Source organism: Lipotes vexillifer, unplaced genomic scaffold (genome assembly GCF_000442215.2).
Source record: "Lipotes vexillifer unplaced genomic scaffold, Lipotes_vexillifer_v1.1 scaffold168, whole genome shotgun sequence".
In the NCBI taxonomy this organism is placed as follows: Eukaryota; Metazoa; Chordata; class Mammalia; order Artiodactyla; family Lipotidae; genus Lipotes; species Lipotes vexillifer.
In genome coordinates, this window is record NW_006773947.1 from 1,978,599 (window position 1) to 2,005,633 (window position 27,035).

Below are 27,035 nucleotides of genomic sequence, written 5' to 3' on the forward strand. Positions count from 1 at the left end.
AAAAAAAAAAAAAAAAAAAAAGATATGGTATCTCAGACTCTGGACCCAAACAGACTTGGGTTTGAATCCCGTTACTTCCTAGCTGGATGACCTTACATAAGTCACTTCTGTGCCTCAGTTTCCTCATCTTAAAAATGGGAACAGTAACACCTACCTCATGGGGTTTTTCTGGGAATTAAAAGCATTGTACTCAGCACACTGCCTGATACAGAGCAAGAACCCAACGTAGGTTGTCACTGCTGTGATGACAATGTCACAGCCAACAGCCTGCTTGCAGAGACCCGAAAAACCAAGGAAGAGGTTAAATAGTAATCACACGATTGGTGAAGTGCCTTAAGATTTGTGTGAAGCATTTTCACGTGCATCAGCTCCTTTAAAGGCTTAAAGGGCTGCCCTTTGTAAACAGCATTTTATGATTATGTGCAGATTGTACCCAGAGGAGGTTTGGAAGTTAACCAGGCAATGTGGTCTGTAAACCCCAAAGAGAAAGGTCGGGGGACTTTCCATCTTGGCAGAAGAGGACTTGGAATGAGGGTAGGAAGGAGGTCACTGGGGTCCACACTGCCTGTTCCTTGCTGTCTCAGGAGGAGAATTCCACAGGAGGCAGGACGATAGGATGGCTGAAAGCCCAGCCTCAAGCACCAGACTGCCTGGGGCTGAAGCCTGCCTTGTTGCTTCTTGCTTCTCGCTTACGTCATCTGAGCAGTGGGATAATAATGCACCCACTTCCCCGAGCTGTGATGAGCATTAAATGAGCTAGTCTGAAGAGTATGTGCCACTGGTATGGAATAAGCACTTGGTAAGTATTAGCTCAGGATTTCTGCACTCCAGTAAAATGGGTTGGCCGCAGTGTGATAGGAGAACTTATGCATTGCTTTGCTAGACATTTCCACCTAGATGCCGATAGGCATCTGAAACTCGGCATGTGCAAAGCTGAACTCATAACTTTTCCCCATAATCTGCCTTTCAACCGGAGCTTCCGACGTCCGTGAGTGGCACCACATCCGCCAGGCTCCTTCTCTCCATCCTCTCCTGCAGACAGTCATACACCGAGACTATTCAGTTTAGCTCCTTGAAATTTCCCCCGTCTGTCTCATCCTACTGTCCCCACGATTGTAGCCTCAGCTCACCATCTCTTCCCTGTATGTACAGTGTCTCCTAACCTTGTAGACACTAGTCTCAGTCTGGCTCCAGTCCTCAGTCCATTCTTCCTGAGGCTGCCACGGGGACCTTCTAAAATGCAAACCTGGTGGTCTCTCCCCACCTTAAAACCCTTCCTTGACTCCCTAGTACTCACCGGATGAAGTCCAAGCTCCATCACACAGCACAGCAAGTCCTTCAAGATGTGGCCCTTACTACCTGCCCTACAGCATCTCCTGCCCTCTCTCCCCCCACGTCCTTCACTCCAGTCCTTCCGAGCTAGTGACGGTTCCCAGGATGCCCCCGTGTCATTGCATCAGCACCTTGCATGCCTGGGATGCTCGTTTCCTACTGCCCCATAAAGCCATTGGAGCAGAGATCAAGGTTGACTGGTACCTCTAGTCCTAACCCCTGGCCAGTGCCACTGTCCCGAACACATGCCAGTGACCAAGCAAGTGATTTCTCCTGGACAAGTCTTTTAAAGGGCTGTGAGGACTGTGCATCTAGAGCTCGCATCTCTTGAGCATTTGCTGTCAAAGTGCATTTGCACGTATTACTTCATTTATCCTCTAACAGCCCATGACAGAGGTACAGTTGACCCTCCGTGTCTGCAGGTTCCACATCTGCTTATTCAACCACAGATCAAAAGTATTCAGAAAAAAAATTCCAGAAAGTTCCCAAAAGCAGAACTTGAATTTGACCTGTACTGGCAACTATTTACATAGCATTTACATGTGTAAGACATCACAAGTAATCTCGAGATGATTTAAAGTATGTGGGAGGAGATACATAGGTTATATGCAAATACTGTGCCGATTTATATAAGAGACTTGAGCATCCACAGAGTTCAGTATCCGCAGGGGGTCCAATCCCCCAAGGATACTGACTATACTACCACTATTAATATCATTCTCACTTTCCTAGGGCAGAGAGAAATTAAATAACCTGCCCAAGGTCCCAGAACCTGGAAGTAGCAGGGCCAGGACTTGAACTCAGCTCTCTCTCACCCCAAATCAACTACTCTGTCATGCCTCCACCTCCCAGTATATCAAGCTCTTGAGGGAAAAGGAAGGATTTACACCTTTTCCCAAAGCTCAGTTTCTAGAACCTTGTAGGAAACCAGGATGTGTAGCCCGTGCAGGAGAGGAATCCCCAAGGCCATCCTAAAGGCAGGAGAGGCTCCTGGTTGGAGAGCTTGTTATGACAATAGAAGTTTGTGGTTTGCAAATGGTTTTTTGGAAGGTATTTGGGATTAAAGTGAAACAACCAAATCACTGAAAATGATTTACAGTTTATGGCTCTCAAGGTTTCATGTTTCCAGAAAAGTCAACAGAGCTGTTGCATGGTGCATGTTAAATTGTCTTCCTGATTCACCCTCCCAAACTCCATCTTGGCCTTGTGCAATCTCTCTATTAAAGGGGCATCGTTTCATGATTTATCACACAAGTCAAACCAGCCTTGCCATTCCTTTACCCACTTACTAACAACTGTAACATCAGACCCAGCCTGGTGCAAAACCCACAGACACTGGGTGTGAAAACTCCTGGGACAGTAAAACTTACACCTTCAGGGGAAGCAAATTATTCACCTGGAATTTAAGGTGATCTGTTTCCTCCTAACTGAGCCAGGGAAGCATTCCAAGAATGTTTGTAATCTGCTTATCACTCCCCACTTTGCCACACTCTTGTCCAAGAATGCACAAGAACACTGTTGTGTATGTGCTGAAGAGCTCCTGATATTAAATCCTCACACCCACAGATGCTGCCACCACTCTGCTGCCACTGGACTTTCACTTGTGATGGTTCTGTGGAGCAGCTGAAATTGTCGGTGTTTTCAACTTAGCATTGGTGAGTTAGGTATTGTATGTAATACCTTATACATATACTTAGAAGACGTATTGCATAAAAGACCCTCTGGGTCAGATATGTGCTTTGAGCCCACCCCAAAAAGTGTTTTTGTTAAACAATTTGAATACTAGAAAACTTCCTGAGACCAGCAGAATTCTTTATTAGTACCAATACTCTGAGTTCAGCTGTGCCTGTTGATTCTAACTTTGGAAAGAAAGTGGACAGAAGGAAAGAAACTAGTATTTGTAAGCATGTATGATGTGCTGGGCACCGTATTAGCCAATTAACCTGCATCATTTAATTTTTACCATAAACTTCAAGGCGGGTAATGTGATCTCCATCTGAGCAAGAGGAATCCAGGCCTCAGCGGGGCCAAGTCCGTTGCCCAGGGCTGGGGTGGAAACCCTGAGCTGTATGGTTCTGTCTGTCCCTCACCCCCACCAGGGACTGTTCTCTGCAAATTCAAATTGACCTGTTTTAGAGGAGGTGGTGGTACTACAGTCAACTCTGCAGCTCTGATTCAGGAGAACTGTTCTCCAGCTCTGTTCCTTCCGTAGTTGTTCCAACGTTAAGTTAGCAACTTTAAAATAACCCAGGAGTGCAGTGAAGGATCCACTGGACAGAACTGGAGTGGGAATGCCCGTTTTCATTGTGGCCTCACCCACTGACCATGTTGATGACCGCTCCTTTTTCTTAAATGACTCAGCAACATTTTCTGCCCAGAGTTCCTTGTTCTCAGCAGAAACCTCTGGCAAGTTCCAGCTGAAACAGAGAAAATTTGGTGGAGGGAAAGTGAGGCATTTACCCAGGCAGCCGGAATCAGGTAGAAAGTATTGAGGTCACAGAAAAGGTACCTGTAAACTCAGAATTGGGAGAGATTTCCCTCTGCTTAGAGGCAAAGAGAGATTTGGGAACACTTCAGGGAGGAAATAACCTTTAAGCAGAACCTTGGCCGTGAAGGATGGGGGAAAATTCATTTCAAACAAATAGGAAACTGTGAACAAAGACACAGAGGCAGGAAAGTGAGGACATTGGTGGGAAATAGGGTATTAATAGTACTGTGTAATCAACAACACGGCTCTTCCTTACAGCCCCATGGCTCGGGTACCTGCATCCCATAACCAAGTACACGACAATCACCTGTTGCCAGAGGAGCGCTCTTTCAGATGATCAGACACATCTGCAAGGTCTCCCTTTTGAATGGTAGTGCGTACTTGAGTAGAAGCGGTCGTGTTAATAAAGGTCGATTTTAAGATCCTGTTTTGTTTTGCTTCTGCAGAAGGAAACCCCACTTGCCAACGCGGCGTTCTGGGCAGCGAGGAGGGGCAACTTGGCTCTGCTCAGGCTGCTGCTGAACAGTGGCCGAGTGGACGTGGACTGCAGGGACAGTGTACGGACCGGTCCATTCGGTACACGCATGCTGGGAGCTCGCCGTTCCCCGCTGGCATGAGAGCGCCTGCTGAATATCCTTCCTTCACAGTGTTTGTCTGCTTTTTCATGTGTTTGCTTGCTTCATCCTTTTCAAAAAGTCCGAAGTACCACGGGGAACTTCAAAACATACTGGGGGGCTTCCCTGGTGGCGCAGTGGTTGAGAGTCCTCCTGCCAATGCAGGGGACACGGGTTCGTGCCCCGGTCCGGGAAGATCCCACATGCCGCGGAGCGGCTGGGCCCGTGAGCCATGGCCGCTGATCCTGCGCGTCCGGAGCCTGTGCTCCGCAACGGGAGAGGCCACAGCGATGAGAGGCCCGCGTGCCGCAAAAACAAAAAACATAGTGGGAAAGCCATTACCTGCATAAAACAGGAGGGGCCGCAATAGGGGAAGAGACACATCACTGGGAATCAGAATCGGCCAAGTCCAAGAAGAAAAGGGGGAGATGATTCAGAACGGAAGGGGGCTGCCGCGGATGTGGGAGTTGGGTTTTTTCTACTGAGAGATGGAAGCCTCCACCCAGCCTCTTATCCCTTCCTTACCTTTGCAAACACCAATACCCTCATCCGCAATGAAGGGGAAATAAAAACAGGTCCTCCCGGCTACTTTCAGGCATCACTGCGAGAGCCCTTCCTTCCCCAGCTAGAGGCAGCAATTTCTCTGTTCTTAGCAGGATGTCGCATCTCTGGGGACTAAGAGGACCTCAGATGAGGAGAGAGGAGATGTTTTGATTTTAGGGATTAAGTAGAAATGTTTTCACAGGAGCCTTCTTGTTTTCCTGATAACAGGGTGTGCCATTTCCAGCTTTTATTGCACAAATTTGGTAGGTGATGTCAGCCACCAGCCCAAGCGAGGTATCAAAGTTTGCTCCACTTTGCCCCCCCAACACCGGGCATCAGTGCAGGACAGCTTGGGGTGCACCTCCAGACCCACTTGTAACTTTCTCCAGTTTGCTCTGTGTCCCAGAGTTGGAGCTGTCTGGCCTGCCCCAGGGGACTGGCTTCCCTCTGGCCTCCGGTAGGGTTTGGCCAGTGGGAGTGTTGGCAGGAATCAGAGGGAGGGAGGACAGGGATGTTGGGGAGTCTAGACCCCACCATCCTGTCTGGCAACAGGAATCTCACCCTCTCCGTACTGGGAGCCACCATCTGTCCCTCGCGCCTTCGGGCCTGGGCTAGCAGTGCAGCTCCACTGTTACTTGCTCCCAGTACTGTTCTTTGTAGTTTCCCTGCATCCAGAGCATAGCCTTATAAGTAGTCTCTTTATTAAACTTTCGTCCAGTTACCCCAGTTTGAATGTACCATCTGTTCTTTGCCAGGACCCAAACTGATATGGGGTCTTGGGCATCTGTGAACTGGTCGTCGGGTCTTACTTGGGTCTTGTTGGGCAGCAGTGCCACACTGGACAGAACTGGAGTGGGAATGCCCGTTTTCATTGTGGCCTCACCCACTGACCATGTTGATGACCACTTGACTCCTTTTTCTTAAAGTCACCCCTTTTCAGACACCACCTGTGACCTCCTGACTTCCAGCTTTGTGTAGCTTAATACATCCACAGATCCCTCCTCTTTTTTAAATTAATTAATTTGTTTGTTTATATTTTTGGCTGCATTGGGTCTTTGTTGCTGCACACGGGCTTTCTCAGGTTCCAGCGAGCGGGGGCTACTCTTCGTTGCGGTGCGCAGGCTTCTCATTGCGGTGGCTTCTCTTGTCGCGGAGCACAGGCTCTAGGCGCGTGAGCTTTGTATTCTATTTCTCCTTTGTCCCAACCTCTGACTTTTCCTCAGTCGACCATGATGTAGAAGTGAAGTACAATGTATAAAGGAGCTTTTTGGTTATTTGTTTCATTCATCTTCCCTTACTGTAAAATAGATGAGCCTGTTGTTTTTTATTTTCTTTTTAAAATATCCAAGTTAAGTGCTCTGTGGTTCCTGTAGCTCATGATTGATTTGTATTTTGAGACCAGTGTGACCCACGATGAAAAAATTTTCTCATCTCTCACGCAAAGGATACATTCGTAGCTTGCCTATTCAGACTGGCTTTAAATCAAGGAATCTTCTGTCTGAATGCTGAATAAAAATGTTCTCACATTCAAGAGGAATTTGGTAACGCCAAGTTGGCTACTCTAATCTTGAAAAACATGGAGGACGAAGTCCCCCGGAATGGTAGGTGGTACAGCCGACATGAAGGCCTTACATTCAGATACCAAATGCGGTCACGTGGGGTTAGAAGAATATCATAAAGCACTTCTGTGAAGCCACTAGCTCTTCTTGATTCTACCTGTACTTTTACTTATAGCAAACAAGACTTTCCCCAAACTAGGATTGTCTTTCACACGAGTCAACAAAAACCAAATAATAATCTCACATTTACTGAGGCATCTTATTTTAACATCTAACTCTTACTGAATATTTAACATTACTAAGCTAAGCACATCGCCTGAATTATTGCTTTTTCCCATTTAATTTAATCAGGCAGATACTTTTACTAGTCCGCGTTACAGATGAGGTGAATGAGCCTTTGAAAGCTCAGATAACCAGCCCAGAATCATACTGTCAGTGACCACTCAACTCTACTGCCTTCCTACAAAATCCCACAGATGTATTGAATATATAGCACGAGGCTTCTAAGAATCACCACCCTGTACCTAGTGAGGCTTCCTCACATTCAGAGCCGTCTGTCTCTCTCTTATCCTCTCCACAGAAGCAGGCTGCTGACCACACAGAAGAGGTGGTTCAGATTACAGTTTCGAGCCCTTGAAAACAAATGTAAATTAAACCACAAAAGTCCACTTGAATTGGAACATCAGGTGGTACGTCTCAAGTCCTTGAATCTTAAAGCTGGCAGGGCCCTTGGCAATCATATCATCCAGCCCCTCATTTTAAAGCTGAAGGAAATGAGCCCCAGGAATTGTGAGCAGTGTGCCCCAGGTTACGCTGCTGGTTGATGACAGAGGTGGACCCCGGCGCCGGGGCTCCTGACTCTCACTTCTGTAGTCTTTCGTTGCATCTTTACCTGAATCAGTTTGAAAATAAAGAATTCTAAACTCAGAAAACCAACTAGTACCACTTAACCCACTTTTTTGCATTAATAAGGGTGTTTTGGCTCAGGAATCATAAAACGAGGCCACTACATCACTGCTGCCTCAAAATGCAATAACCATGGTTCACTTGGACTGCGTGTCTGAGGTTAATGGAAGTAAGTGAATGTTTGAATGGAAAATTCCAGCCTCAGCAATTTGTCACTTTGCTTTTTCCTGTTTGGTCTGCATTATAAGATTACTCACGAGACACTTTTATTTACTGCGGGAGATGTTGCGCTCAGCTTGGACGTGTCCTGGGAGGAGCTGACGTCTGCGGCATCTTCTCCAGGCCACCTCTCTGGTGTCACGTGGCCTGACTGCTCATCTGTCTCTCCCCCACCCAGAATGGCACAACACTCCTCATGATCGCCTCCTATGCTGGCCACATAGGCTGTGTGAGAGAGCTCGTCCTGCAGGGAGCTGACATCAATCTCCAGAGAGAGGTAAGTCAGGTTTTGCACGTGAATAAGAATAACGTAGCTTTATTTACAATAGCCAGGACATGGAAGCAACCTAAGTGTCCATTGACAGTTGAGTGGAGAAAGATGATGTGGCACATGTATACGATGGAATATTACTCAGCCATAAAAAGAAACGAAATTGAGTTATTTGTAGTGAGGTGGATGGACCTAGAGTCTGTCATACAGAGTGAAGTAAGTCAGAAAGAGAAAAACAAATACTATATGCTAGCACATATATATGGAATCTAAAAAAAAGTGGTTCTGAAGAACCTAGGGGCAAGATGGGAATAAAGACACAGACCTACTAGAGAATGGACTTGAGTATACAGGGAGGGGGAAGGGTAAGCTGGGACAAAGTGAGAGAGTTGCCTGGCCATATATACACTACCAAACGTAAAATAGATAGCTAGTGGGAAGCAGCCGCATAGCACAGGGAGATCAGCTCGGTGCTTTGTGACCGCCTGGAGGGGTGGGATAGGGAGGGTGGGAGGGAGGGAGATGCAAGAGGGAGGGGATATGGGAACATGTGTATATGTATAACTGATTCACTTTGTTATAAAGCAGAAACTAACACACCATTGTAAAGCAATTATACTCCAATAAAGATGTTAAAAAAAAAAAAAAGAATAACACCGGTGACAGAGATGTGAAGTTCTCACAATGGTGAATTGTTAAAAAGGACTAGAGTACAGTCATCCCTCCGGATATGCAGGGGATTGGGCCCAGGACCCCCTGTGGATACCAAAATCTGCAGATACTCAAGTTCCTTATGTGAAATGGCATAGTATTTGCATATAGCCTACGCATATCCTCCCATGTACTTTAAATCATCTCTAGAGTACTTATAATATCTAATACGATGTAAATGCTATGTAAATAGTTGCTGGTGCATGGCAAGTTGGAACTTTATGGAATTTTTCTTTTTTAAAAAAATTTTATTGGAGTATAGTTGATTTACAATGTTGTGTTAGTTTCAGGTGTACAGCAGAGTGATTCAGTTATACATATACATATATTCTTTCTTTTTCAGATTCTTTTCCTGTATAGGTTATTACGGAATATTGAGTAGAGTTCCCTGTGCTATACAGTAGGTCCTTGTTGGTTACCTGTTTTACATAAAGTAGTGTGTATGTGTTAATCCCAAACTCCTAATTTATTCCTCCCCACCCACCGTTTGGTAAGTGTAAGTTTGTTTTCGAAATCTATGTCTGTTTCTGTTTTATAAATAAGTTCATTTGTATCATTTTTTAATTAGATTCCACATGTGAGTGATATCATATGTTTGTTTTTCTCTGACTTACTTCACTTAGTATGATAATCTCTAGGTCCATCCATGATGCTACAAATGGCATTATTTCATTATTTTTTATGGCTGAGTAATATTCCATTGTATATATGTACCATATCTTCTTTATCCATTCCTCCGTTGATGGACATTTAGGTTGCTTCCATGTCTTGGCTATTGTAAATAGTGCTGCATTGAACACTGGGGTGCATGTATCTTTTTGAATCATGGTTTTCTCCAGATATATGCCCAGGAGTGGGATTGCCAGATCATATGGTAGCTCTATTTTTGTTTTTTAAGGAACCCCCATACTGTTCTCCATAGCGGTTGTGGAAATTTTTTTTAAATATTTCTTTCTGTGGTTGGTTGAATCCATGAATGCAGAACCTGTGGATATGGAGGGCTGACTGTAATCATTGCTTTTTTCCTATATGACATTAAAGCCCAGGTTGCAGACTGCATTGTGTCTAAATAAGGCCCAGGGAGGGACTGTTGGTTTTACTTCAGTTGAACAAATCTTCTAGGCCCGTGTTACATCTGACATAACAAAACCTCCAACCACATTCCTTAAACACCCATATGTTTTGCCCTGAGCCTAAATCACTTCTTCCTTCTTTCCTTGGGGTGAGATGCTATAGAAGGTATAGGATTTTCACAGAGATCATTATATTTTTAGAAGGATTGGGTCACCCACTGTTAGCTAGGCTCACTGGCTCGCCTACCTCAGCCATTCTCACCAAACCATGTTTGCAAAGGGCTTCTCTGACCAGCCATGAGTTAAATAAGTTCTCTCTCCAAAAAGCATGTGGCGAACATCGGACTAAAATGTGAGCCTGTTCACACAGTCGTTCAAGGGCCGTCTCAGGAGTCCTATCTAGCCAGAGGATCCATTCTCAGTCCGATGCAGAGGAGCAGTGGGAGGCTGGGGATTCAGGCCTGGGGAGGCTGCATGTATTTCCAAGCCAGTCTAGGGCCTGGTGAGTTCACCTTTGTGGAGACACACCCAAGGTCACACCTAGAGCGAATGTGACCTCAGTCCACAGAGACTCAGACCCGAGGTGGGCATACAGGGGCAAGCTCCAAACCAGACAGGAGCGCTTGGTTTTCCTTGATCCACTCTTATCAGAGGCCCTGACCTGCAGGTGTTTCAGAAAGGATGATTCACCAACCAAACTTTCAGCAAGCAAAACACCCTTCTCCCAGGCTGGACCCCCATCCCTGAGTGCAGAAGAGTAAGACACACCATGTGTAAGGTCTGCATTTTCCTGGGGGCATCTAGAAGTCCCTCCCTGTCCCCTCTGGGTGTCACCTTGGCTGCGGACGGTGGGAGAATGACCCTTGATAGATAGCATCTGGACACCGGTTCTCCACAGCCCCGGATCAGCAAGCCTGGGCCTTGAGAGGAGCAGTACAGAGACTACAGGAAATCCATCCAGTCTCCTCACGGACAGATTCTTCTGAGTAATTTCCACAACAGCGAATCATTGTTTTAGGTCATTTTCACTTCGGCAGCTGATTTTCTCTTCTGGAAGGAAGATGTTTGGGCCCCCTTAGAATTCGACTTTAAAACTTCCCTAATCGTTTTATTTTTCCTCTCTGCTTTACAGCCTTTGTTTATTTTAACTTTAAAGAAAAGACAGATTTTCTCTAATAAAAACAATACAGTCCAGATCTGCTTACTCAAAGACTTTCTTGTGAAGGGCTAGGTCAGCATACACAAAAATCTCTTAGGAGCAGAAGAGAAACGTTTGTTTGATTTCCACCCAAAGTATGGTTTTTATGGTCTTTATATTTATCTGTTTGGTTCCAACTGCTCAACTAATGTTCTTGGTGATGAAAACTATTGTGCATTGAACACAGTGACCCTTGAGGAATTAAGTGTGTTGGGTTTAGAGGTAACCTGTGTGGTGCAAATAACGATGATGTGTAGGTCCCTGGTGACCCCCAGAATTCCCTGAGCCAGGTCAGTCTGGAAAAATAGCCAAAGAGAGGCCCTGACCTGACCCCGCATGTTTTGGAAGCTGGAAGAGAGTGCCTGGCAGTGCTGTGGAACTGACGCTTAGAGCAGACTTCCTCGGTTCATCTGTAATCCATTTTGCCATATCAGAATATTTGTCTCCTGAAGATGTACCTGCCATTGTTTCCTTTAGTTGGCTCTCTAGACACATAGCATTTGCACACTTTGGTAGTCTCTAAAATTCATGTCTATTAAGAAGGTGAGGGATTTCCCTGGCAGTCCAGTGGTTAGGAGTCCACGCTTCCACTGCAGGGAACACGGGTTTGATCCCTGGTCGGGGAACTAAGATCCCGCATGTGCACAGGGCAGCCAAAAAAAAGAAAGATGGGAGTTTTCCTATTCTAGCCCAGTTTCCTCATTCAGACCTTGTTACATCTTAACATTTCTGGAACCCAGCAGCCTCTACACTGGTCACTTACCTGAACAAGGAATACAGTCTGTTCAAATATAGCCCCCTCCTAGGCTGGAAGTTTATATGCAAGGATTTTGTTTTCTTTTGTTTGCAAGCATATAAATCAAATGTAATGTGACCAAATATCTTTGAAAACCAGCCTCTCTCTCTCTCTCAGTCAGGTACAACTGCCCTGTTCTTTGCTGCTCAACAAGGACATAATGATGTTGTGAGATTTCTCTTTGAATTTGGAGCATCCACTGAATTTAGGACCAAAGTAAGAGAATTTTCTTGATTTTATACCTTGTTGAAGAATTTCAGCAGTCATGAGTTTTCATTTCTCTTCATCTATAGTATGAATTTTTGCTTTGCTTTTTACAAGATTTTCAAGCCTAAGAAGGTGGGTTTCACAAGGTTAAATTGTAATGATTCAGGGGTAGTCCTAGGAATCCAATTCAAAACATGACATTTTTACTTTGGGCTCACAATTGGAGAACTTGGGGTGGGAGGAATTGCTTAGATTCTTTCTTGTACTGGTAACTTTCTACTCTGGGACACTAAATTTTGTTATCAGGATGGATACAATAGCAGGTGCTTTATAACTTTCCCTGTTTTCATATGCTTTTTTCTGCTTCAAGGTTATTCCCAGTGCTATGATAGGAATTGTTGGAAGGATTAAGCCAATCCTAGTGAATCTGAGAGATTTCTAAGGAGGGTTTGGCAGACAGTTTACTTTCTGAAATGTCCTCACTGAATTATATATGATTACAGTTTATATAGTTGGGCAAGGAATTGTGGTTCTTCCTTTGAAGAAGTCATTGATTCTACATGTTTGACATGTGGATAAGAAATCTGAGGCTGCAGAAAGATAAATTTTGTGTTCACAACATAACTTTTCATGATAATGCTTTGTAGTAGAAGAATTTGAACTGCCATCACATTGTAACTGAAAACTTATTTCTGTCATAAAAAAATTACTTCAGTCATAAAAAATTCCTGAAAATGTGCCCTAGTTGGAAACTTTTAGGTTTTCTTAATTTATTGTATGTGATATTTTGATATCAAAGTGGTTTCCAGTGGAGTTTTTTTTTTCCTGTTAAAACACTATTAAGTAGATCTGAATTTCAGAAAGGGTTTCTGTCTTTTCTAAAACCTACTGTTGGACTGTGTACATGCCTCCAGACATGCTGAATATAACATACAGTAATCCAAAATACATGTGTACACATATTTTATATTAAATATCATTTTATTTTTAATTATAAAAGTGATACAACTAAAAATAAAAAGTTCTACAAACCTGACTCAACTCTGAAGTACGTCAAACAATCGTGTGTGACCATGTGGCTGCTTCATTCTTCTTGGCTAATGAGTTAATGCTGGCCTTTGAGCCAGTTTGTGCTGTCCCAGAAATCCATGGAACGTGGGACCCAGGGCGAGCAGTTCCACATGTTTCCATTAGGTCAACTGCAGGTGGCCAAGAGTTTTCCATGGGAAGAAGACAGTGTCAGGAGGCTTTGAGTTTTAATATGATCCTGTCATCAAAACTGACTTTGTGGGCTTCCCTGGTGGCGCAGTGGTTGAGAGTCCGCCTGCCGAGGCAGGGGACACGGGGTCATGCCCCGGTCCGGGAAGATCCCACATGCCGCAGAGCAGCTGGGCCCGTGAGCCATGGCCGCTGAGCCTGCACGTCCGGAGCCTGTGCTCCGCAGTGGGAGAGGCCACAGCAGTGAGAGGCCCGCATACCACAAAACAAAACAAAACAAAACAAAAAACAACTGACTTTGTGTCAACTGTTCTCATTGTCATTGAACCTATGTCCCCAAAAATGTGTTTTTTAAAATAAAAGGTATCAGCTCTTCTATGATGATCATCATGTTTTATCTGTTCTCTAAACCCATTAGGCAAAGAGCTAGGAAGATTGACACAACAAAACTTGGAAACGCTGGTGCTCGTTGCTGCTAATAGCTTAATAAGCAACTTCTTAATGCCCACCCGCCTCCACCTACACCCACCCCCACCAGCCTCAGCCCTCCAGTCTCTCTCCTCCATTCCCCACCCTTCAAAACGCAGCTCTTCCCACCACCCAGCCGGGCCCTTGCTGCAGCCTTACTCAGCCATGTGTATCCCCCAGCACCTTGCCTGCCTGTGAATGCAGGACCATGTGCAGCAGTGTTTCTCCAAGGGATGCCCACCTGCCTCCTGCACCTCTCGGTCACCTCACATGGCTGGTCAAATGCCTATTTCTGGGCCTCACTCCAGACCTACTGAATCTGAGGGTGGGGCTGCAAGGGTAGCCATTTTGAATAAACACTCTATGCCCAAATTTAGAAACCACACTATCTTATATCTATGACTTGTATTTTAGAACCAGATTCCACGTTCTTCGATTGTTTACAGTTGGCTCAAATGTCCACATACCCATTCACAGAGCCAAAGAACACAACAATCCTAGATGGGAAAAGAGAAAGCCTCAGCCCAGCACCTGAGAAAAACCATTAAGGGCTTCACGGACTTCCCTGATGGTGCAGTGGTTAAGAATCCACCTGCCAACGCAGGGGACACGGGTTCAAGCACTGGCCCGGGAAGACCCCACATGCCACGGAGCAACTAAGCCCACACACCACAACTACTGAGCCTGCGCTCTAGAGCCCATGAGCCACAAGTACTAAGCCCGTGTGCCGCAACTACTGAAGCCCACGTGCCTAGAGCCTGTGCTCCACAACAAGAGAAGCCACCGCAATGAGAAGCCTGTGCACTGCAACGAAGAGTAGCCCCACTCCCCGCAACTGCAGAAAGCCCACACGCAGCAATGAAGACCCAATGCAGCCAAAAAAAAAGAAAGGGTTTCAGTTGACCACAAACTCAGTGAGTCAGTATTTGGTGTGGTTGGCTTAAAAGCTAATTCTAATTTAGGCACAGATAAAAGTAGAGGAGATGGAACCAAGGAATGTCCCATCAGGCCGCATCTACTTTGCAGTGCTCTGTTGAGTCCTAGCGCCCACGTTTTAAAAGAGGTCTGGACAGATTGGCACATGTTCAAAGGAAAATGCAAAGCAGGAGAGTGAGAGGCACATGGAATAGGCTGCAGTTATCCCCGCTTTCAGTGCATGCAGCTCTCATCCCATGAAGGCAGGGGCCCAAGAGGGCTACTCCCTAAAAACACCTTAATCTCAGAGACCTACAACTGGGTGGACCCACGGGGAGAAGCCAATGTTTGTCAGTTGGGTCTCTGGTGAAACCACAGGAGATGATTATGGTGATTCCAAGACACAACTGATTGGTACAGACTTCCTGTTCTGTTTCCTTTATTGAGAGGCAAAGAGATGATTCTGCGTTTGACATGAGAAATTTCTAAATTAATTATAATAACTTAGCAAATAGCTGTAATATATCTCAAGCAAGTCACCCCAGTATACAACATAATGATGCCCTTAAGATGAACTGTCATGATTATAAAGAAAAAGTAAAAGAGGTAAAAGAGGAAAAGTGAGTTTGTTATTATGTATGGAAAATTCTTTTCCAAAGTTCTCACCATGTGAAGAGCATCTGCACGTAAGATTTGTGCTCTCACTGTTTCTAACGCGTTTATACTTCTCATGACCGCAGGACGGGGGCACTGCCCTGCTGGCCGCCAGTCAGTATGGGCACATGAAGGTGGTGGAGACCTTGCTGAAGCACGGAGCCAACATCCATGACCAACTTTATGTGAGTGTGTTTCAGGGGGGCTCTCGGGGGGACACTTGCTCATTCCCTTATCACACATAGCATCGCAGTCTAAATTCCGATGCCAGAAGTGGCATCTGATGCAAATTATTACAGTTATCAGAGAACTTCAGGGGAGTTGTAAACAGTGTAGAATGACAGAGAAATTAAGAAAGTTGGTGATTAAGATATGACCAGTGGATTTAGGCATTAGGATATATGTATTAAAAGAGCAAAACACTCAGAGGTCACCAAGGTGACCAGTACTGAAGTCAGAATGTCAAGGGTTAAGAGAATGGGAGGTCAATGAGTGATAGTAGAAGGACAGCACTCACCTGAGAAGTGAGAAAATAGATGCAAGATAGAAGTTTCACTCATTAGTTATATGCTCCTTTCCTTCTTGACAACCATAGACAATATAAATGCATTTATGTTTTACTGGCATCATAATCAAAGATGTCATTAAAGATGTCGATCTACTGTATCATTAAATTTTTTTTCCAGGACCAAAAGCATTATGACATTTAAATAAAAATGTTCCTGACAACTTTATCTACCCTTCCAAAGTTCAATACCTATGAAATGAGTGATGGGGGAGGATCCTATGGTAACAACCCTGTTGAGGACTTGCTCCAGAATTTCTTGTCTGATCATCTCATGGATCTAAAAAGAACAGAAGAACCAATAAAATATTCCTTGGTGACCTTCAGCTTAGAATTGTATCAATGCATGTTAGGCAGAATAAAGAACAGTTTGAATATGGGTTAAAAAAAAAAAAAGAAGTGGCGTCTGAGACATCAAAGGAAAAAGATAGAGTTAACCAGGTGAGCTTTTTCTATGTAGAAACCCATAATCTTATTTACCCATCTTTGCTCTGCCTTTTAAATCTCTTGCACATATGATATATGTCATGGACCTATGTAATTAAGAGCTTCAAAAATAATGTGATACATACTTACTTATAACATGACAAGCCCAGTGTATGGACTTGCTGAAAACCAACATAAGTCCTCCTGTTGTAGAGTTATTTGGGAGGAAGAACACAAAAAAGGAGAAATCAAGTTATTTGGAAGAGAAGTGAGGATGGGTGAATGAAGACCTCTGAAATACATGCACGGCATTGACCCTGAAAGGCATTCACTGCCAGTGTGGGTCTGTTTGCAGCTAATTGGCCATTAGCACATTACCCAAGCATTTTTAATGGTCACTCTAATTGCGTAGAATTTATGGCAAATGTTATTCTTGTTTTGGAGGAAAAAAAAAAAATATGGGGAGATAAAGTGACTTGACAGTCTCATGGTGAGGAGTGGAAGAATTCCTGCTTCCATTTGTCTAGGAACCATATTTTAGGCTATTGTACCACTGGACATGAGCCCTATGCCCAGGGGTGCTATACTTTCATAGACGTGTAATGAGATGTGTGTGAATTTTTCCATTTGAACACCCTTTCCAGAGTTTACACAGATACCTCTGACAAATCACCAGCCTCTCTGAAATCCATAGAAACTAGCCTTAGGCTTTGCACTTCAAAATCTGTTACCACTCTGTGAACTTGTAGCATTCCTGGTTCAATGACTAAACTACTTGACTGTGGTCTGAGGGAGTGATTCTCAACTCTGGCTGTCCATTAGAACCAGGGAGCATTAAAAAAAATTCCACTTCCTGGGCCCACCCCTAACCAACTAAACTGGAGTCTCTGAGGGCAGCTTGGGCAACAGGTGGTTCTGACATGTGGCCACATCTGAGAAACAGGGGTCTGCAGCTCTGTATTTCTTCAACTGTATATAGTGAAGTTGTATCTGAGAGTGTGTATGAGTATATGTATGTGCAGGTTGAATAGGAAGAGCCCCTGTCTTTGGAAAAGGAAAATGGGTTATTGTTTTCGTAGCATTACCATTAATAGTCAGCAATCCAAATTGACTGTGGGTATAGATTTTGTACTGTTAGCTAACGTTCTTCCATAAGGCTCCTTGAAGCAACACTTACTTTTAGAAATGTAGAGTTTGGGGAGATCCCATTCCCATGGTAAATTCCTCTCTGTTATAAGGTAACCTAGAAATTTCATGTACCAGAACTTCCATTTTGTATTGACTTTTACCCTTACCTAAACAGTCCAAATATAAATGTTTCCATTAAAAACAGTTGAAATACAGGGCAGGGGGCAGGGAGTGTCAATGATTCTTGAAAACTTCTAGGAACAGAAATGTGTAACGCACAGTAAAAAAAATCCAATGCATGGAGATCCGTTTTGGAAAATTCCTAAGAGTTATCAGCTGCTAAGGGCAGGGAAGACTTTCTGTGGCAACACAGTAAGGAACAGCTGAAAATTGTATCCCCATATCAAACATTTGCTTAAAAATCTGTACAGGCTGAGACTTCCCTGGCGGTCCAGTGGTTAAGACTCCGAGCTTCCACTGCAAGGGTGCGGGTTTGATTCCTGGTCAGGGAACTAGGATCCCACATGCCGAGTGGCATGGCCAAAAACAAAGAAAGAATCTGTACAGGCTGATTACTTTTTCAATGATTGCGTTGAGGGCAGTCTGGCAGCTCAGCTGACCCCCACTGGAAATTCAGCACCCTCTGCCTGGTTGGACTTGTAGGGAAGGTGCTTTGATCCTGTGGTTAGTGTTCCTGACCGTGAGGGGCAGTAATTAGCTGGGTTAAGTAGTTTTCCACTTAGGTCTGAAAGTAATGAGGCTCACTCTGTTCTGTGAATGCTGTCTGTGTGAAGTAAGCACCGGGACAGGAGGTATGCTCTCAACTGACCGATGTACTTGCTGAAATTAACCAATGATATGTCTTCAAGAAAAAAGAAACGCCCAAAAGATGTACAGGCCCAGTTAAAAAGAAAACTAAAGAAAATTAGAAACAAGCACTTGCTTTGGGCTTTTTATGCACGACTGCTTAGTTGTGTGTTTAGGTATTGTTGGCGTCTGCTGGGCTGGCATGGAGAGAATTCATGGACATTCTTACCAGGGTGGGTATTCTGGAAGCATCTTGTGTTTTAAAGCTCAGAGGAACTGCATGTTGGGAGAACATGGATAAGGGAGCACGAAAGAGAAAGGAGTAGGTAATATCTAATTCAAAGGATACTTTTCATTCCCAATTCATTAGAGCACACAAAATAGATTTGAGGGATTTCTCTTTTGTTTTTCATTAACAGATTTTATTTTGTTTTTTGTTTTTTCATGAACACTTAGCTCTCAGTGACAAAAGGACTGCAATGGAAAATTGTATTAAAGGTGTATGTTTTTAAAATCTAAATACAAGAGGGTGGACTCTGAGATCATGCAACAAAAGCAGAAGGCAGCTAATGAGAAGCCTATGCAGACAGAGGAAAATGACGATTATTTGGAAAACTTGAGTTTTCCAACTAGATGCATCATAAGCTGTATGACCAAGATTTTATAGAGGGAACAGTCATTACATATGTCGTAACTCATCCTTATACAACTGTCTATTTTAAACTTTACCTTTCAGCCTGACTTAGTGTGATGTTTTAGGATGGTTCTTCTAAATGAAGAAAACGCCACACGTGTTTAAAGGGGGGGAGTGGAGGAAATAAAAATCTAATTTCTTTTATAATAAATGTGAAAGATGGCTTGTTAACACTTTCAATTTGCTATCTGTCAGGATGGCGCCACCGCGCTCTTCCTAGCTGCCCAAGGTGGTTATTTGGATGTGATTCGATTACTGTTGTCCTCAGGAGCAAAGGTCAACCAGCCGAGGCAGGTAATGTTTGCGCGTGCGCATGGGGCGGTAGGCGGGGCGGGCCTGCGGCAGCACGTACCTAAGATAACCAGTTAGCACTGGGCGTCTCTAAACCCTTTTGCTTCTGGGTAAAAGTTCATCTTTGATTAGGGTTTTCCCTGTTCTTTGCCTTGGGCTCACTCGAAAGCCTATGAAATCAGGCTGACACCACTATTCAGGATGTTTGGCGTCTGAGGTCAAGTACATTCTCTGCCACCTCCTGTTCAAATAAATGATGGCTGTACTGGGGTCAGGAGAGTAGGCTAGCCTGGGACATGTGTAAATAGAGGCGGGTCAGGTAGCCTTGCCCTTGCTCAGTCCCTCTGCTGATATGCTGCCTTATCTCTTACCCACCACTTCTTGTGCTGAGCCAAAGAGGAGTCCATGTTCTTGGAATCATTACTGGGTTCTGCACCTTCATCTCTCACCATTACACCACCACTGAGACTTCATTTACCAAAAGAAGTTGTTATCTGGCAAATCAATTAACTGATACTTAAAGGAACAGGACTACAAGGTAATACAGGCCACATTTATAAATGGTAAAGAGCCATCCAAATGTAAGGTATTATAATTAGCCTCTCATAACTATTTCTGCACTAATCCATTTGTTTTTAACAAAACATTTCAGATTAAGGTAACAGTACTTTAAAGGTAGTTTTCTAGGGAAAAGTCAAGCTGATAACTTACCAGTAAATGACATGCAGGCAGATTCCCACTGTCATGTGGCCTGATATGGGAAGACCTGTATTCTCGTTAGTGAATAGCTATAGGAACCTTAAGGTCAGCCTGAGCTCTTGGCCACAGGCTTCTTCAGACTTTAGAAATCCAAGTGCCTAAGGAACGTGAGAAAAGAAAGAGCCTTTGGGCAAAGTGGATTGGAGGTCAGGAATCCTGAGTTTTAGATCCAGCTCTGCCACTAACTAGCTGTGTGGTTTTGAACAAGTAAATGAACCTCTCTGGACCTCTGTTACTTTATCTGAAAATTAGAAGGCTGGACAAAATGATCCTGATAATATCTTCAAGTTCCCAAATTTTGATAATTGTTTTATTCAATGTTCACTCTGTATTTCTTGAGCACTTGTCATGTGACAGACACTGCTATGAATATAAGATCATAATTTTAGAATTTTAAAGATGTGCTTAGGTTTGGATGGCCCCAGTAATACTCCTGGGAAAGGATGCTTTTAGAAAAAAATAGCACTTCCATACCTTCCAATGTTGACATTTGGGAATTGGAATTTAGTATTTTCTTGTTGGTCCTTCTTATTTTGAAATCATTGATTGATTCTGAATCAGAGTCTTCATTTTTGAAAATTAATGAAAGGAATTTATTTTAGATTGCTTAAGTTTGATTTGGAGGCCATTATTGAGGGTACCACTGTGAATTTAGAAATGAGAGATTATCAAGATGGTCAAGTCTCTCTGTACATCTGGCACTTCAAAAACTCTGCTTGTAGGGCTTCCCTGGTGGCGCAGTGGTTGAGAGTCCGCCTGCCGATGCAAGGGACACGGGTTCGTGCCCCGGTCTAGGAAGATCCCACATGCCGCGGAGCAGCTGGGCCCGTGAGCCATGGACGCTGAGCCTGCGCGTCCGGAGCCTGTGCTCCGCAACAGGAGAGGCCACAACAGTGAGAGGCCCACGTACCGCAAAAAAAAAAAAAAAAGAGTAAGCCATCAGTGCCGTGGTAGCCACAACACACCGCAGCTGTATTTCATCCGTCAGGAGTGAGGATAACCTGGGCAAAGTGGGCGACCCAGCCTGGGAAGGGGAGGAGCCCACCCTTAGGTCAAGGAGCAAGTGACATGCCCTTCCAACAACTGCATCTAATGCAACTGTTTGGAATTGTGAGTGTCCAGATCTGAAAAGATTGTTATTTAGGGAGAGGTGTTTTATAAAATACGAATTGCTTTAGGGAGGAAAAGTGATGAAATTTTTCCTTTTCATAGAGTGCCAGTAACCCCTTTGTACCCTCACACCATAATCTTTTTACTACCACAAGCTTATAGTTAAAGGTGATCTAGCCAGGTCAGACTAGTCCAAGTTCTGTCTTCTGTAAAAGAGTAAACTTTGCATGTTTAATTCCATTCTAAGAAAACAAGAAGTGTCAGAAATACAGCAGAAGTGATATCAATCCCAGCTGACTTGGTCACAAGTTACGAAGAGGTTAAAAAAAAAGTCTAATTAAAAGTTTCCATTAAAATGGCCTGTACGTGGTAGACGGTTATATAGGTAGGACATTTGGAAGCCAATGTTTTATTCTGAAATCTCAGCTGACACATTGAATCATTGTCAGAAAATTCTTGAATTTACAAAATAAGGACAAGGATATCTGCCTGGTTTAATTTCTTAATATTTTTAGATAAATCTGATTTCTAATTTTTGCTTTGCCATTCCAAGGAGTCCTGACATTTTATGGTACACTGTGCCAGGATGTGAATGAAGCTGCATTGAAATTATTCAGCTAACATTTGATCTGAGCTTCAGGGAACCTGAACGGTAGTAGAAATGACTTTTCCTTGTAATTCTATCACTGAAGAGCTAACTGAAAACCTTCTTAGTACTCTTGTAGAAGGAATCATATGCATAAAGCAAGCCATAGGCAGATTTTGGGATGACTAATTTCTTTTTTTTTTCTTTCTTTCTTTTTAATTTTTTATCCCTGGAAAGACTAAATTACTGTTTTGAAACTTGAAAATGTTCCCTTCTAAGCTGTCCTGAATAAAGAGGTCAAGAGTCACAGACATAATTGAAATCCACAGTCATTTAAAACCTCATTTTCAGTTCTTTCTATGTGTCCTCACCAAGTAGAGTTATGACTCAAACCTTTTTAATCACTAGCTGAGATGGCTAGTTAGTCTGTTTTCCTACCAAAATTTTGCTTTGACATATACTTTTCACAGCTCAACTCACGCAGCCCATTAACATGATGCTTTTATAGAGTGGCGAAGGTCGGGCTCTGTTTACCTGGGGCTGAGGTTGGCCTGTCATCACTCATCTCTGTCTAGTCCTCTTAATATGCTAATCAGCATTTCTTTGAAGCCTGACCGAAACGCCATCTTATAAAATGCCTTCTCTATCAGAAGCCTTGGTTTGGACTTGTATGCAGAGATGCTGGGACCCAGACAGTATCCTTTCTCCCAGGTTGTAAGCTTGGAGGGCAACCCAGTGGTGGGCAACGGGCAACATAGAGTCAGCAGATGGGTGCAATGTCCTAAGGGTTCCGAGAAGGGAGAGGACCACAGTAGGGAGGCCCTGCTGCTTGCATGCCCTCTGCTCTCAGAAAAGCCGTGTTGGGCTTCCCTGGTGGCGTAGTGGTTGAGAGTCCGCCTGCCGATGCAGGGGACACGGGTTCGTGCCCCGGTCCGGGAAGATCCCACATGCCGCGGAGCGGCTGGGCCCGTGAGCCATGGCCGCTGAGCCTGCGCGTCCGGAGCCTGTGCTCCGCAACGGGAGCGGCCACAACAGTGAGAGGCCCGCGTACAGCAAAAAAAAGAAAGAAAGAAAAGCCGTGTTGACTGCCAGAGGACACCCTGTGGCCTGGGCAGAGTGCTCATAAGGCCTGGAAGGCTGCAGGGCATGGTGATCAGTGACTGGGAGCTGGAACAAGGCTCCGATACAGGGCCCGGGCTCCTGAGCAGGACAGAATTCTAAGAGCCAGCTAGGAAGCCAGAGTCACGTCTCGGGGCTGGGACTGCGGATGGGGGAATTGAGCAACTTGGTAGTTACAGGGATATGGATAAGAATATGAAACACAGTCCCAGTTTTGCTTATGAACTGTATGACCTTGAACAAGTCGCTTTGTCTCCCTGAATCTCATTTTTTTTCATCAGTAAAACCATGATAATGATGGTACCTTTGCTATAGGAATACTGTGAGAATTAAAAAAATAAATAATCCCTGCAAAACTCTTCATGCAGTGGCCACTATAAACCGAGTACCTAGTAAATGTTAGGTATGGTATTATCATTTCTATTCCATCCAGGCCTTCCTGGAATAGAAAACCCATCAGAAATCAAGGCTGCTCGCTTTCCCTCGTAAGCCAAGTTGTCTCTGTCATCTCAAAGTCCCTTCTTTCCTCTCTTTCTCTCTCCCTACTCCTTTTCATTTTGATCAGCTTCCTCTGCCTACGTATCTTTTTTTTTTTTTTTAACATCTTTATGCCTACGTATCTTGTATGCGGTCCCCAAGTTTACAGGTCAGACTCCCAGACTCTTGGCGTAGCCATGTCACTGTCGCAGCTCATCCCTGCCCTCCAGGCCACAGTGGACTGGCTGGCCTGCCCATCCTCAGTCTGATCACTTGTGACTGGGAGAAATGGGTCAGGGTGTGGGCAATGCAGGCATCTAGTAACATCTTTTACAGATTCATTTGCTGGACCAAGGACACAGAGTAGAGGGACCCGGTACTGAGAAATGGGCTTCAGGGCCGGTAGCAAAGGTGTCTCCATATTGAACCCCCTGTGTTACTGATGAGGTTCCTTATAATCTCTTGAACCCCCAACTTAGAATAGAATTGGTCCCCAGCACTTGCTGTCTGGCTCAAGGTGACCTCTCTATAAAAATATATTAGAGGAAACTTGAAAATATTATCTCAAATGGAATGAGGGAATAACAGAGCTGGAAGGAACTGCAAAAGTCCCCTATTTAACCATCCATCAGGTACTAGAAGCTGATTGGTAATCAGCCACTGTCAAGCCTCTCCAGGCGTGGGGGACTCATACCTCATCAGCTCATTTAGTCTTTAACCAGCCCTCCTTATCATTCCTTTCTTACGTTGAGCCAGTGTACCACTTGGTATGCAAGATAAGTCTAAATTTTTTTCCGCTTGTCATGCACACAAATAGTAAACAACAGCTGTCATAACCCCGGTGAATCCCATCTTCTTCAAGCCAAATGTTCTATTTCTTAAAAAAAAAAAAAAAGTGCAGCTGAGATTGTAACTTCTACTTCATGACAATTTCTTTGATTTAATATACTTTAAAACTGTATATTTTTGTCAAGAAGTATTTCAAAACTTACATAAATATTTTCAGACGTTTGTCCTACTCCAGTTCTCTCCAAAGCTCTACAAAAAAGAAGCTAAATCGACTTAATTGCCCTCATTTTTATTATGAAGCCATCTTCACAATGAAGATACTGACTACTGTAATAGGAGGAAAATATATGACAAAGCAGAAATTGAGGTGTACGGAAGAGGAAAACCTCTCCTCTTCACAAACTAGATAATCAACTGATAAGTAATTGGATCTGACAAGAGTTCTTTCATTCACATTCAACTTCCTGGGTTCAAAAATCAGCTTTGGAGAAGTAAGCACCAGTAAGGAAATACACAGGTTTCCCCCAAATCTCATTTTCCCAATCGTTCCTACCTGCTCTATCAGTTATCTCACAGGGTAACTGGGAGAATCAAATTAAATAAAGCACATGGAATGCTTTGTAGACAAAAGTACAAATTAAATTACTTACTGTTTTTCATGATAAGTAATATTCAGATCCATTTTCTAAGCATCTGTTGGCCACTCCTTGTGCTTAGCACATTTCTGTATGTTTTCTCCTTCACAAGTATCTCTGTGAGGCTAATGTTTTTGCAGAAGGGGACGATGAGGCTCAGAGGGATTTCCCTAAGTTCTCACAACCAGGAAGTGGTGACTTTTTTTCCCCACCTACTATGACTATTGCAATTAAAGTGATAACATTTGATAAAATATAGAAACATTACTGTTGTGATATTAGTAGTTGTCGCCAATATAGCACCTCTCAGCACTTTCACACATATTAGTGTCAATTAATAGAATTTAACTAAAAACAACCAAACCCTTGGAAAGCACGGGGAACAGCCTGCTGGCTGCCTTTCCTTGCCTGCCCTCTGGCGGCGATGATAAAGAACAGATGAACCCAGAGCGGGCAGGAGGGGAAAGTGCATTCGCACCTGAGCCCAGGAAAATCCTTTGTGGAGCCCAGACCCTCTGTCCGGTCTCCCGGGGCCCTGCCCACAGCCCTTGGGCTGTAGCCAGCTGGATTTCCCCCAGATCCTTCTAGGCTCCTGATTTGCCATCACCCCACTCAAAGGTCTTGATCCTCTGTCCCTTTGCCAGGACAGCAGTGGGCAGTGACCCTGCTCCTGCTGCAGGTGGTACACTGGAGCTGAAATGATATCCTCCAGCAGAAAGTGAAACTTTAGCTTCTGTACCTGAATCATCTTGCTCTTCAGCCCGCAGTCCCACTGATGAATAATTCAGTCTCATCTAACTAAGGCAGTCTCTTTGGGTCCCATTACCTTAATTGTGTTTGAGGTTAAGGTTAGTCAGTTCTGGGTTCTCCCTCTTCCTGACCTTCTCTCCAGGTGACCCAAGTTCTCAGAGGTCAGACTATCACCCTGGCATTGGAGTTGGGGTGGGGATGCTCGTGTCTGCTCCTTGTGCTGGCTTGTCAGCCTCCCTGGTCCCTGAGCATCGTGCATTGTTCCCCGAAGGCGCAGCTGGTCCACCATTTATGGGCCCTGCCGTCATCTATGTCCCTGACGTCCCGTGGCCTTATCTCCCCAACCCAGGCTTACTCCAGGCTGCTGTCCAGCCAGCACTTCTGATTTCCTGCAGGCAGGCAGGCAGGGACTCCTGGGGGGATGTGGGCCCGGGGCATTGGGGGCGTGTCCAACATGGGTCCAGACGGCTCCCACGGCCATTTCTCTTCTACCTGTGAGGCACCAGCCAAGCGCAGAGCTCCTTAGGGGGCTTGCAGTGTTCCTGGGTTTCATTCCAAGAACAGGAGAAAATCCTTTCCTATCTGGAATTCACTATAATTTATCTGGGTGTTTCTAGCACCCTAGCTTACCCAACCCAGATTCAACCCAGAGCAGGAGGAAAACATAGACACTCATGACCCTGCCTCCCCCATTCCTCTCTAGTGCCTCCCTCCTGCACTAGAAGGGTTTTCTCGTTTCCTTTCTGTCCAGCAGGAACCACCCTCCTTCCTGTCAACTCCTTCTCTGTCCCCTGGATGTTTCACCTCTTCTCTGGAGCAACATACCTCAGCTTCATGGCTCAGTGTTCACAGAAAAAGGGTCACTGGGCACATAATACACAGCAAGTTTTACCAAAACTATCAATCTGCTGTAGCTGGGCACTGTGCAGCAGACCCCAGAAGACACAGTATCACATCCTGCATAAAATTATGGTCCCTGAGAATGACATGGCTTGGAGGGATTCTAGACACAAGAGCAGAGTGGGAGCAATGTCTTTAGCTTTCGGACCCTCAGACCGGCCTCAGAGGAAATCGCCCCCTCTCCTGTAGGAATGAGGGGACCCCACGAAGCAGGGTGTGTTGTGTGAACCCACCCGTAAAGCAAACAGGCAGAGTCTGGGCAAAATAAGGACAGGCTGGCCTCTCCCCGGGTTTGTCGAATTTGGTTCTGCTTGGTATGCCTGCAACACAGCCGCTTCCCACGCGTGTTCCCTGAAGCCCCGCAGCACACTCGGCCGTGAAAGGTCCTGCCGTGCAATGGCTTTTATAAGCCAAGATCTGAATACTGGCACTTACCCAAGTAGTCCGGGCACTGCCCAATGCCAGCCTACTTACGTGGGTTAGAATCACCCTCGTCGTGGGCCGTTGGGAGCCCTCCCTGGGGAGTAACCCGCCATCCCGTGGGTGCTGTGTCCTCTCCCCGCAGGACGGCACGGCGCCGCTGTGGATCGCGTCGCAGATGGGCCACAGCGAGGTGGTACGCGTGATGCTGCTGCGCGGAGCCGACCGCGACGCCGCCCGCCATGTGAGTGCGAGGACCGCCGCGCGCGCGGGCTCGGATGGGGTCGCCTTCCATTGAAGCCTTGACCTCCGAGTTTAACTCAGCCGAATCGTGCGGAGGAGGCGCAGCTTTATTCTGTCTCTTCCTCACCGGGGTTATCTCCCAACCTCCTCCTGCTCTTCAGCAG

The 27,035-nt window shown here is 44.9% G+C and overlaps 1 protein-coding gene across 1 annotated transcript in view; it reads left to right on the forward strand.

The window, feature by feature from the left end:
• Positions 1-27,035, forward strand: part of ANKRD29 (ankyrin repeat domain 29) — a 41,954-nt gene that overhangs the window by 6,082 nt on the left and 8,837 nt on the right. Inside the window, exons 2-7 of the mRNA XM_007448599.1 lie at positions 4,267-4,377; positions 7,840-7,938; positions 11,828-11,926; positions 15,259-15,357; positions 18,988-19,086; positions 26,774-26,872. Coding sequence (XP_007448661.1) covers positions 4,267-4,377; positions 7,840-7,938; positions 11,828-11,926; positions 15,259-15,357; positions 18,988-19,086; positions 26,774-26,872 — 606 coding nt within the window. The remainder of the gene's footprint in view (positions 1-4,266; positions 4,378-7,839; positions 7,939-11,827; positions 11,927-15,258; positions 15,358-18,987; positions 19,087-26,773; positions 26,873-27,035) is intronic.